Source organism: Canis aureus, chromosome 1 (assembly GCF_053574225.1).
Source record: "Canis aureus isolate CA01 chromosome 1, VMU_Caureus_v.1.0, whole genome shotgun sequence".
NCBI classification, from domain to species: domain Eukaryota; kingdom Metazoa; phylum Chordata; class Mammalia; order Carnivora; family Canidae; genus Canis; species Canis aureus.
Window position 1 is genome coordinate 48,589,839 of NC_135611.1, and position 13,503 is coordinate 48,603,341.

At 43.4% G+C, this 13,503-nt stretch overlaps 1 protein-coding gene across 7 annotated transcripts in view; it reads left to right on the forward strand.

The window, feature by feature from the left end:
- Window positions 1–13,503, forward strand: part of SYTL3 (synaptotagmin like 3) — a 92,714-nt gene that overhangs the window by 6,712 nt on the left and 72,499 nt on the right. For all 7 annotated transcript variants that reach the window (XM_077898663.1, XM_077898616.1, XM_077898646.1 and 4 more), the window contains 3 exons: window positions 7,439–7,621; window positions 9,045–9,677; window positions 12,090–12,308. In XM_077898663.1, the coding sequence (XP_077754789.1) occupies window positions 9,568–9,677; window positions 12,090–12,308 (329 nt within the window). In that variant the 5' untranslated portion in view covers window positions 7,439–7,621; window positions 9,045–9,567. The remainder of the gene's footprint in view (window positions 1–7,438; window positions 7,622–9,044; window positions 9,678–12,089; window positions 12,309–13,503) is intronic.

Here is a 13,503-nt window from a genome sequence, read left to right on the forward strand (position 1 = left end):
GAGTGTCCCAGACCAGCCATCGGCGAGGTTGATCCGAGGGCGAGGTGGGTAGAGATGACAGTGATTGTCATTTTTCCTAAATGAATGACCTTGAGAAGGCAGGGGGGAACAAAAACAGTGATAAATTAGAGGATGACTTCTCATCTATTGAGTAGCCTACATTTAAGATGTAGGGTACGAATCTAAATGGGATGGAGGAAGTCTTTGAGACTTAGGTAAAAACCAAACCAAACAAAAAAAAGAAAAAAAAAAAGAAAAGTCACTATCTAAAAGTTATATGATGTGAATTTTTTTAAAGGTGTTTGTTTTGATTGTGCTTATATTTATGTTGGGTTTACTGCTTTTGTTTGCTTTCTTCTGTGGCTTGTAAAGTTGTGTACGTACCATTTGTTACTGTTTTGCTCTGAATCTATTCCACACAGATTCAGGTTGTTTCAATCACCCATAATTTCTAGTTTGGACATGAAACATAAATATACTTTTAAAACTAAAAGAAAGGTAGTTGGGGTCTAATCTAAATTTCTTTTAGTTAAGCTTCTTTAACCTCCAAATGTATTTCTTGGCAAGAAGAGAGATTTTGAGAGGAAAATGCGCCCTTGATGTTAAGGATCTCCTACGAAGTTAGAGTGGCTGTAAGAAAGAGATTATTCAGCCAAGACACTGGGAGATTCTAACTTCTTAGCTTTTCTGCCTAAATAAAGCATAAGGCCTTGAAGCTAAACAGCCCCGAATTCAAGTGTTGCTTTTAGGTAAATGACTTAATTGCTCCAAGCCTCGCTCTCCTCATCTATAAAATGGACATACTGCTTCACAGTGTCGTAAGGAAGACTGAACTAATGTAGGCAGAGTCCTTGTCAGACTGGCCCAGAGTAAGTGCTAAATAAATCATTGCTTTTGGTCCAACAAAAAGTTTAACAATTATTATGAGTGGGATCTCTAACAAGGTAATAATCTTAATTCTCATTTCTTTATGTTTCCATAAGAGGAGGTCAAGTTTAAGCTGTAGAACAAGCGGAAATCTATTTCAGTGTTTAACCTGGATTCTAAGACAGCACTTCTGGGGGGTTTTGATGGCACCATGTCTACCTGATTGAAGAAGAATAAGTAGAGTCAGCAGCAAACAGCAGCGACCTCTCAGGCTCCAGTGCTCATTCCCCTTCCTCCCGTGTTGGGTAGGCTTCGGGTCTTCTAGATTTCTAGACTTCCACATACGTGCAACCTCGTGTATTAAGGACTTGAAGTTTAGACAACTCGTGGAGACTTTTTTAAGGGAGTGAAAGGACACCAGGTAGGGGGCCTAGCACAGGACTGTGCCATCGAGGGAGGCCAAAGCTTGAGCTTCACCGGCTTCCTGGAAAACCCACCTCTGGTGAAGTGACAAGAGATACAAAGAGTTGATTGACACCCCACTCCATTCGGATGTCAGATTTTCTGCTGGACACACGTGCCTGTGGCCTCACCTTGGCAGAAATGCCCCCCCCCACCCGGTTTGGGTTGGAGTCACAGAGGCAAGAGCTGTTCTTTATTCAGCCCCTGTCTGATGCCCGTGGACTGGCTGTCTCTGTGGCTGCGACAGTGGAAAACACACAGGAGCAAGAGGGGACCACATTGTCACATGCAGCGTCAGGGACAGTGTCGCACCACCCCGATCTCCCTGCCGGCGTCCGAGGCAGAGTCCCCTGGCTGTGTTCTCAAGCTGTCGCCTCTCAAGGAAACGGCTGTGGTAAAGCGCAGAGTGGTGTGGCTTGGGCCCCCCCTCAAAATGACGTGCGCCAGCGGTAGTAGCAGGGCTGTGGCTTTCGGGCTTTGAGAACATTCTGCAGTTTCCCTTGAACATCCTGGCAGTGCAGACAGTCCTGGTGACCTGTGCACACGCCCCGGCAATTTGCCACATTTCCGCTGTCCCTGTCCCTGCGTCACCAGCAGGTGGGGGGCGGGGGGCTCTCTGGCCTGTGATCTGATGACCACCTGCTCAGTGATGACAGGTGACGGGGTGAGAGGAGAGGGGATCCCTGTCTGCCAGCAAAAACCGACCCTTTCCTGTCCTCCTTGCTCTCCCTGAGTGTCACGGCTCTTGTGCTGCCCCCTGGGCAGGTCTGAGAGCCCGTCGAGCTTTGCTGTTAGGCTGGGGAAGGCAGGCAGGAGTGGCTTCAAGCCACAATTGACTGTTCTGTCCTCCTGGCAAAGTTGTCCCTGGGAAGAACCACCCCCCACCCCGCCGAGACATTTCTGCTCCTGCCGTATGGAGCATCCTGCATCCCTCCCAGCATTCTTGTGTTTTTATGTTCATCCCACCACAGTGTGGCTTACTTGTCCACATGTCATCACCTGGCTGGAGCGCGGAATGCAGGGATTGGGTCTTACTCATTGTACGAACTCAACACCTAGCATGTGCTCGGCACACAGAGGGCCTATGAACCCACATTGCTGAACCCACACCCTAAGCACCATAACCCAGTTGTGCTTGTCCAGACGCCAGCGATGCACTGGGATGGGATGCAGCGGGACCGGATACAGACAAAATGGGAATACATGGATCCCGGTACCGTGCTGCATCTAGGAGGGACCCCCACCCCTGCTGCTTTGTCCCTATCAATCCCCCCAAAATCCCCTGTTCCCCTGCTTTGGGGGCTTCCTGTGGTGGAGACAAACCGAGTCCCACTTGCTTCATTCTAGCCATTGCTCTGTGTCTGCCTAGGTGATTCATTTAATTTCCAAGTCAACCCTGTGAGGCAGGGACAGCTTTCTCCAGGCCATGAAGGAGGCAGAGAAGGGAAGTGAGTCTCACAGAGGTGAAGCAACTGGCCCAAGAAGGCATGGCTATGCCCTGAGTTGGATCCCAGGCTGCCCGGTACCCTGACCTGTGCGGAGATGGGACGGTTTGTAGAGTGCTTCTGTAGTGGCTGCGGGAAGATTTTTCCTTCAAAATGGTGCTGTGGTATTGGTTTCCTTTTTTCATCGTTAAATGTAATTAGACCGGTGGGTGGAATGCTACAAAGCAAAGGCAGACACCATTGCAAAAATACAAATGTGCAATGGAAAAAGGAGGTTGGGGCTCCCCGTGGGTAAGAACAGAGCCCGACTTCTTTGCTTGGGACAAAATAAATGAAATGGAAGAACCTGTCAGGTGGATGGGACAGTGAATAAGCGCATCTCAGAAAAATGGATCTGGAAGGCTTCATCCCTCCAGCTAGGAGGCTGTGACTTCCTGCATGAGATCATTAAAACAAAAACAATTTTTGGAATACTTCTCAAATTCCAAAACAACTCATTTTCCTGCACTTTTCAGTTTCCTGGAGGCTGAAGCTTTCAGAACTGGGTGCTTTCTTGTTCACCTTACTATCCTGACTTCCTAACTCTGCTTAAATTCATGCTTCCTGCTTTGTAAGCAAATCCGCATGTCACAACAGTCACTGCATTTCTCAACACATGCCAAACACTAAGGACCTACTTGCCGGGGGGTGAAGGATCCCTAAAACCCAATGTCACTGCTAGAAAGGACTCTGGACTACAAGCCAGAATGAAATCAATGTCCCCATAGAGCAATATACCAAGTAGAGGGGTGTTATAAGAAAGGAGTGACTAATTTTGATTGTAAATAAGAACAAAGTTCCTGAATTAGGTAGCAATTGATCTGACCTTGAAAGATTAATATTGATGATAATGATACTATTACTGCTAACAATAATCATGGCAGCTAACATTTATCAACTGCTTATTATACGCTTGCCACCATGATCTGAGTAGTGGATATGATTCAACACAGTTAGTGCAATGCACAGGAACAAATGCACGGAGAAGGAAAAGTGCATGATGTGCTTGGGGGAATAGTCTCAAAGGAATCTACCATGAGAACACTGGAATATTCCCTGGGAAGTGAGGATGCAGAAGTAGGAAGACACTGGATCAGGGGTGTCAGGAAGGCCATGTTTGTGCTTCGGAGTTTTTGAGCAGTGGGGAAGCCGGGCTCCCGTGCTGGGGGAGGAATCCCACATCCCCACCTAGAGAGATGCCCTCTGCATTCCTCAGGCCAGCTCCTCATCCTCTCCCAGGCTCGGCAGGCCTCACCTTTGCCATGAAGACTAGCCTGTCCCCAGTGTTGTCATCTCCCTCTTCCTCGCCATCCATTTGGTCCTGTCACTACCATTCCCCTGGGTGCTCACAGCCATTGGTGGGCAAGCCAGGGGGCACCTCGGCAGTTCTCTGTTAGCCACTTTGTGAGGGTTTCAGATGTTATTATCTCATCTTACTCTTACTATCATCCTACACAATAATATGTAACAGTGCAAGGAACATGCAAACTGATTTTCATAGATTTCATGTAATTCTTTGTTTCCGTGTTCTACTTCAAAACATCAACAATCAAAACATCCATGGCAGAGGTATATTTGTTTCATCCATGTTTCAAAGAATATGAAACCTATTCCAACATGATTTCTACTAGGTGACTAGAAATGGAATCTGTAAAGGTATACCTCACCCTGCTAATGCCAGGAGGTGGTTGAAATTCTGATTTTCTTGGTGTTTACCATGGGCCTGTGCTGCTTACTGACTCCATCTGCCACCCTATTGACTAGGAAGTTCACTAAACAACAACAATAAAACCTTAAAAAATTAAAAATAAGTAAATTGTTGCGAGGAGTCTGGGGGCACTTTGTCTTGGATAACCAGACGAGGAGCTAAGAACAGTTTCAGTGAAGCATTTTTGAGTGATTTGCAAGATGGATCACACAGTGGACTCTCCCAAGTTGGCAGTTGATACAAAATGCCTAAGAATTCAAATGCCAGCCTAACTGGGATAAAGTACAAAAAGAGCCCCAGAACTTCCGTTGAAGAGGATTGAAAAAATGCAGCTGAAATAATTCAAATATTTTGCATTGGAAGGAGAACCTTGACCTCTCAATTGCAGCCTGGAAATCAGACGTGAAATTACTTATGCAGATTTGTAAACTGGAGCCCCCGAACCAAAAACACAAAAAAACAACCACCAACCCCTCTCTATTTCCCAAATCCCATTCTCCTACAAACCCAATAATGTGTTGAAACATGAACAAGAGACTTACATAGCTTAATTTGTAAGTGGTCTTACAAATTATTGGATCTTCCCTTCTAATGAAGATCTTCTATGAAAACTTTTTTTAAGTAGGCTCCATGCCCAGCAGAGTCCAACGTGGGGCTTGAACTCACAACCCTGAGATCAAGGGTTAGAAGCCTAACCGCCTGAGCCACCTGGGCTCCCCTTAAAGCTATGAAACTCAGTGGTCCTTCATTATAAGCAATATATTGTATTTCACCTTTTCCTATCCAGAAACAGAATTCATGTATACTATAACTTACCTACACGCTATTACTAGTACAATACAATTACCACAATAAAAGGAAAAATAGAGGACTTTATAAATTATATACTTATAATTACCATGTAATGGGTACTTGGATATGTAAACTACATTAGAAGACCCAGTGAAGTTGTCAGATGTGTGTGTAAATAGAGTCACATCCAATATGACATTTATAAATGCAGATTGTTACCGGTATGTGGAAGGAGTCATTCAGATACTACAAACAATGGTGCTTTTGGTAATGCAACTTTCTGAAATGATAAACAGCTCTTGTTAAAGCTCTAAAAGAAACAAAGTACAGTTTTCCTTCAATCTACACAAGAGTTGCATTCTGGAAAAATCAGAGTATATTAAAATCCTGCAAAATATACCTTGTGTTGTTATAAGAGTTACATTTTATCAGGTAATTATAATTTTTTCATAATTGAATTATCTGGTAAGATAGTCAACATTTGCATGGGGATGCAAGACAGTTCTTTGTCACTGTGACAACCAAAAGCACCCCACAAATTGCTAAAGATGTAAGTGTGGTACTGCCCTCATGACAATCCTGGGCAAGTCCCAAGGAGATGAAGCAGCTGTGGCTTAAGCATGGTAAATGGAATATCCAAACCTCCAAGCCAGGTGGGATACTAGGAGAATGCTAGAAACCGAAGAGAAAACATCTGTCTGGGTTTCTGTTAAATCTTGCTGTGAAAGATCCTAAAGTGATGCCCTATGAACAGTCTCAATTTATGACCATGATGTGATGCTCTCTGCAGTACCGATGGCATCATTTCCAAAAGTCACCCCTTGTTTACAGAGGATCTGGAGACAGACCCTGCAGGTTAAAGGAAAAAGTACATTTCCATCTAACAATAGAAGGCTTTACTTGTAAATATTAACCAAGTGCTTGGATGACTGAAGGTTTACAGAAGCTAGAATCAAATTTCTGAAAGTCAAGAATAAAAAACACAGGGGAATGGATACTAAACAACTATCCTCTTGTTTTCAGTGCTTTGTGCCAGTGTTGCCTTGTAATACTAGAAAGCACCATGTTTTGATCTCTATTTGAAATGCTTTTAATGAATTATGATTTGATGCTAGCTTCTTAGCTTTAATTTAAGATCAATTTAATAATGATACCTCAAGCACAATTTTGCTTCTTCTGCTGAACCACAGCTTGACTAATTGTTTTCTTGGTCTATACCCCTTACATCTCGAGGAGGTCCTTCTCATCTTCCTTTGATTTATCAGAATGATATACATCACCTTGATTTTTTGTTTTGTTTTGTTTCATTTTGTTTGGTTTTGCCTTGGCTACTAGGACAGTCAGAAATACATCCAATGCTCAAGTACAGTGACTGTTTCGCTGCAGGTTCCTGGTAGAATGATTTCCCATTTCCACACTGACTGCTGACTTTAATTGTCCTTCATGTGCTTTTATTGTAAGCAACATTATAGTCTTGTTATACATGGGATAGAGTGTAAATCACCAATCAAGTCATGTACTCTAAGCACTTGAATAGCGCTTAGAAGGTGCTCAATAAATGTTTACTGGATGGATGGATGGATGGATCTGAGAAACAAACTGAATTTTACTTTTCTGTAAGTAGGAGCGAATGGCCACTGAGGGGAGGATGAACTCCCTCTCATCCTTGAAAATGGCCCTTTCTACTGGAAGCCCACAGCCATGGATTTGATTTTACGTAATAATTGAATCCTGTATTTCTGTAAAACCCAGCTACCTGAATGAGTGAACATTTGCCTGTGCTGGGATTCCCCCAATGAGTCCACTTATTAACGTCATTTCCATCATTTCCAACCTCATACTGCATGACCAGAACCAGAGGGCAGAGTGCAAAAACCACATCAAAAGAAAGCTCAGTGCATACAAATCTTGTGTTTTGAGCCAAGTGCAAAAATCTTCATTTCAAATATTTGAGAATCAGACCAACTGGATCGTTCTCGGTCCAGTAATAAATAAGAAGAAAGAAGATCCAAGGGGCAGGTTTAGAAGAAATAAGCTCATAAAGTTGATGACATATTGGCCAATTTGCACCTTACCACTTATTACTTGATTATACGTTATTCTGTATTGCTATCCTCTTTTCCAGAGACTCAGAGCCTTGGGAACTAAGATCTGTGAGTTCCATCTGTTCATCCAGAAACTGGGGACCAAGACAAGTCAAGGCTTTGCACAAGTCATATAGTGATTATCAGCCAGCCTGGGCCAAAGGCCGGCATCCTGTTGCTTTGTGCCACCTTCTAGATAGGAAGCCTTTTGAGGGCAGGCACAGGTGAGTACTTCCCTGAAGCCTACAGGCCAAGAGTGCCCCTTTCAGAGCTCTGTGTCTTTCTGTTCTTCTATTCATGCAACCTGTGCAGTTGGGTGAGCCATGCATTTTAACTTTGTCCCACAGTAGAGGAACTGACAAATCTAGAATCCCTTAAGCCTTGAATCCTTAGTTGATAGGGCTGTGAACTTGGATGGGGAAAAAGATTAGATCTTTGTCTACCTCTAACTAAAATTTAGCATTTCTTTCCATTATGAATATAGGCATCAAACCACAGTAGAACTAGCAGGACTGGTTAACTAATAGAAATCACTAATGGAAATCACACATATTTTCATACCACAATGCATGTTACAGCTATCTCAAGATGTTATTTATAATAACTACTTTGAAACTATAGTAGTTGTTAGATCACTGCTAGATCATGCTTCAGTGAACATATATATATATTACTATATTAAAACGTTTTGGTATATGATTTCCTTTGTAATTAAATGTATTTTATTTTATGCATTTAAATACACAGGCTTCACCAGACTACCAAAGATTAAGAAAAAAAAAGTTTAAGAATCTCTGCTTAATGAAAATGATCGCTTAGGGCTCTATTAACCTCTTATTTAATGATTTGTTATGGATCATAAATGAATATAATGTGGATTTCTGTTGAAGCCCAACAAAAGTTTAGCTTCTAAAGCATTGAAAGGAAAAAAAATAAAGCATTGAAAGAAAATCTTATTACTAAAGAATTCATGTCCATTTGATAACAAAATGGCATTGCAGAAAGTATATTGCTTTGATCTACACTTTCTGTATTTCATTGATATGCATCTAGCCAGTGTTTTATAAATTCAACACCATCTTCTTGGTTGGGGGGAGGAGCAAATTGAAGGTTATGTGAGCCCAATGTCACCAATGGGGGGGGGGAGGGAGGACAAAAGCAGGGAGAATGGATGAAGAACCTTTCAACCAGCATTAAACAGAAACAAGACCCCATGCAGAAGACATCCTTGAAAACCATTAAAAACCATAAATAATTGATAGATAGAGCTTGTAAGATGATCCTTCAGACATCCCCAACTGATTAAATTTCTTTTGAGTTTTGAAATGAATTGTAAAACTGATAGCTAAGCATTGAGCACATTGAGTTCTCTTAATGTGTTTTCAATTAGGACGATGGGCGTTAAACATGGACCTTTGTGCCTCTAATCACTGGAGATACTGGATTCATTTTAGAAGAGTTCAAGTTTAGAAGTTTGTGGCTTTTAGAAACATGAGAAGGCCAATTTAATAAAATTTAAAATCGTACATTATCACGATGGCAGAAGGTGCAAAGGTCCATGTGGAACATTTTGTGTGTTCTGAAGTAATGCTGCCAACATACACAAGTCAGGAAAATGATGCCATTTCATTGTTGTCTTTCCTACAGGCATTGAACTGGCTGGGCTTTTAATTACCACTGCTGCTGACCCGAAAGCACTGGAGGGGAAAGTTAGCTTCTAAATATCCTCAATACTCTTCTAACTGCCATTTGTAAATTCCCTCAGATTGGGGCCCACTTCTGCTTTGCAGAAATTATCTGCTTGGAGCCATGCCTGATTTATAACCCTCTCTGGCAAAAACCTCAGAAAAAAGATATGCTTTTGTCTTAGACAGCCATCAGAGGCAGCAGTAGGGCCCAGTGGAAAGGATCCCCTGGGTGGCATGAGACTCTGGGAGCCACAAGTCCAGCTGACGGACAGCCTCTTGGGACTTTCTTCTCCTGGGGAGTGTGACGCAGTTAAAAAGGAAAAAAAGAGCCACGAGCCAAACAGTTGCCAATGAAATAGGAGAAGGAGCGCTTTCAAGCACACAGGGCTGCTCCTGGACACTCTGAGCTCACCCATAGCACAGGGGTGCGTGGTCCAGGTCATGGAGTGACCCTCAACTCGGGTCTACACACGAGAGAAGGAATGGCTCGGGAAGTCAGTCTGAATTCCCTCCAGGAATTGGAACGTGAGGTCATCCTCCAGGTCCTGTACCGAGACCAGGCGGTTCAAAACATCGAGGAGGAAAGGATCCGGTAAGTTGTCATCCACACGGGTGCCTGGCTCTGGGGTTGGGCTTTGCCTCCTTGCAGCCCGCTGCCACCTGGCTTGCTGCCACCTGCTTGCTCACTGCTGCTTGCTGACCACTGGGTGTCCTGGCGTCCCCTCTGCAAGTGGCCCTGTGAGGGGTGGGGGCCAGGTAGCCCTGCCCTATAACTCAGCTCCCCACATTAGGGAAAAGGGAGGCTGCTTTGTCGTTCACTTAAAATAATGCCTTTTGGTGCTAAGTTTGTTGTCTGCTGCTTGTCCCTTTGCTACTTTGTGGGACTAATTCAAAGGAAGATTTTCAGGGGCACCTGGGTGGCTCAGGCTGTGATCCTGGGGTCCCGGGTTGAAGTCCCACATTGGGCTCCCTCCCAGGGAGCCTGCTTCTCCCTCTGCCTCTGTCTCTGCTTCTCTCTCTGTGTGTCTCTCATGAATAAATAAATAAAAATACTTAAAAAAAAAAAAAAGAAAGAAAAGGAAGATTTTTAGGCTTCTACTATACTTCACAAGGGAAAGACCTCCAGTGATAGGTTGCCTCAATTGTTTTTTTTTTTTTTTTTTTTTGTGGGGGGGGAGGGTCACCAAAGACCCACAGAAAAGCCAAGAAAGCAATGTAGAAATAGCAGGTCCACTGCAATCCGTTCCTGTCTTTTTCTTTGTGTGCTTTTGCTTCCAAGTTGGCTTTGAGGGCAGGGGGAGCATAAAATATGAACCTGCTCAGCCTGTTCTCTGACCGATCTGTCAATAGGAAGTTTCTTTCCTTGTCTGTCTGGAAGCCACATGCCATGCGCTATTTGATAATAGTTTACACTTAATAAAGCAGGGCTAGACCGGATCAAAACTGCTGATGTTAGCGGTCAAGTTTCACCTTTATAAATGGCGATGCCTCGTTTATAGATGTTTGAAAAATAAGTACATGGAATAGGCTTTTTGATTTTGTTTTAATGACAAAACTCTTTCAGAGTCTGTCGAGAAAAAATACATATAAAATAAAATTTGGGGCAACCAAATGCTTGAGGAATGAGAGAAATTTGTGGGTTATCTGAAAGATACAGTGATTTCTTTTCCTTTTTTTTGAGATTTTATTTACTTGAGAAGAGAGTAAGCGAGCAAGAGAGAGGAGCACAAGCAGGGGAAGGAGCAGAGGGGAGGGAGAGGTAGGCTCCCCACTGAGCAGGGCCCACAACGGGTCTCGATCTCAGGACCCCGGGATCACGACCTGAGCTGAAGGCAGATGCTTAACCAACTGAGCCCCCCCAGGCGCCCCTACAGTGTTTTTTCTTTTTTTTTTTTTTTAAATTTTTTATTTATCTATGATAGTCACACAGAGAGAGAGAGAGAGAGGCAGAGACACAGGCAGAAGGAGAAGCAGGCTCCATGCATTGGAACCCCGACGTGGGATTCGATCCAGGGTCTCCAGGATCGTGCCCTGGGCCAAAGGCAGGCGCCAAACCGATGCGCCACCCAGGGATCCTACAGTGTTTTTTCTGTCTTCTCCTGTCATTCCAAAGCTCTCTAAATGCACTTATACTTTCTTCCACTAAAAAAAATAATACACTGAACAAAATGGATTGTCTTTGATGATTGGAGGCCTTTCAGTGATTTAGAAGCATGATTTTGAATAGAAACAAAGTAATATGGACACTGTGGTAAGGAAATTTTTTTCCAGAGGGAACTGACTAGAACAAATCCTGTAAGTTGAATGAACATAAACTTGCATCTCAAGACTGGCTTCTCTCTTATAAAGTAGCTAGCAGAGATGTTTCAAAAAAGAGTATTCTGGTTAATAACACCTCTTTGGGGTCCAGTGTAAGGTCCCCTGGCACTTGGGGTATTGTCTCAGGGAAATAGGGACTGGAAGTGAACTGACCACCCATTAAAAAAAAAAAATCCAGTAGCAAAAACGTAGCATTAGTTAAATAATTTTACTGAGACTTAACGACAGCAGCAGGTGTGCATATCATTATAGATATTTCCATGCCTTCTATATTAAAACTGATGGCATTTTCTGCATGTGTTTTGTCCTCTCTCTGTTCTTGCTAACCCTTATGATGCTCTTTGGGCATGGAGGGATGAGCCTAGAACAAAACTAGTGGCTAACTTCTCAATGCCAGACACTTTTTAGGCTTTGCCATTTAATCCTCCCAGCATCCCTGGGAGGTAGGCTTTTTTCCATCTCTGTTTCACAGTGGAGAAAAATCTCGGAGCCCCCTTCTGGAGAGATTGCATGAGATCCATAGTCACACAGCCAACCATGTTTTACCCAGGAGTGTTGGATGCCAAAGCCCCTTCTTTATTCTTATGCTATGGTGTTGGTGTTGGGGCCTTTGCCATGTAGGAGCATGTCTGGGGTCTGCCCTTCCATGTAGTCATATCTTATTATCTGACTCTTTGGGCCACAGGAAACTGAAAACACACCTGCAGCATCTCCGGTGGAAAGGAGCAAAGAACGTGAGCCAGGAGTACAGAGAGAACTCCTGTGCACGCTGCCACCAGGAGCTGGGGCTCCTGCTGAACCGCGGGGCCGTGTGCCAGGGCTGCAGCCACCGTGTGTGTTCTGAGTGCCGAGTGTTCCTGAGGAAGACCCGTGCCTGGAAGTGTACTGTGTGCTTTGAGGACAGGTAAGATTCCTCCCATGGACTCGAGCCTCAGAGATGGTCCCCCACAAACTGCTGACAAAGAGAGCTGTCACTTCTCAAATTCGAGTGATGATCGTTGGCAGAGGGCTTAATATGAAGCTCCCTTTCTAGACTTGGAAGCTATAGTGATTTAGAAATAAATGTTAGGGCACCTGGGTGGCTCAGTTGATTAAGCATCTGCCTTCGGCTCAGGTAATGATCCCAGGGTCCTGGGATAGTGTCCCCTGTCAGGCTCTCTGCTTAGTGGGGACCCTGCTTCTCCATCTTCCTCTGCTGCTTCCCCTGCTCATGCTCTCTCTCTCTCTCTCTCTGTCAAGTGAATAAGTAAATATAGAACTTTTTATTTTTTTAAGATAGAACTTTAAAAAAAATAATACGTTTTGGACAGCCCGGGCAGCTCAGCAGTTTAGTACCACCTTCGGCCCAGGGTGTAATCCTGGGAACCCGAGACTGAGTCCCATGTTGGGCTCCCTGCATGGAGCCTGCTTCTCCCTCTGCCTGTGCCTCTGCCTCTCTTTCTCTCTGTGTCTCTCATGATTAAATAAATAAAATCTTTTTTAAAAAAATAATACATTTTATCACATAAAAAGTTTTTTTTAATTTAAAAAATATTTGTTTGTAATGGCTAAGGACAGGCTAACCCAGAAGTTAAGATTCATTTGGATTTCGTAACTGGTGCCTAAGTTCTCTTAGAGCTTAATTTATCTCATTCAGAGAATGTCAACATAAGGAATATTAGAGTGATCCTGTATAGAGCTATTTACTTATTTTTAAAGATTATTTATTTATTGAGCATGAGTAGGGGGAGAGGCAGTGGGAGAGGGAGAGAGAAAGAGAGAGAGAATCCCAAGCATAGTGGAGAGTCCCATGTGGAGCTCGATCCCAGGACCCTGAGATCATGATCAGAACTGAAATTAGAAGTCAGACACTTAACTGACTCAGCCACTCAGGTGCCCTGCATTATTTATTTAAAAAATATTTCATTGAAGTATAATTGACATATGTCATTATATTGGCCTCAGGGGTACAGTATAATGACTTGATATTTGTATATATTGCAAAGTGATCAGCACCTAGATCTTGTTACCATCCTCCTGATTTGTACTTCAGTTCTGAATGATAACCTTATTGGGTAGAGTATTCTTGGTTGGCAGCTTTTTTCTGTTTAGCACTTTGG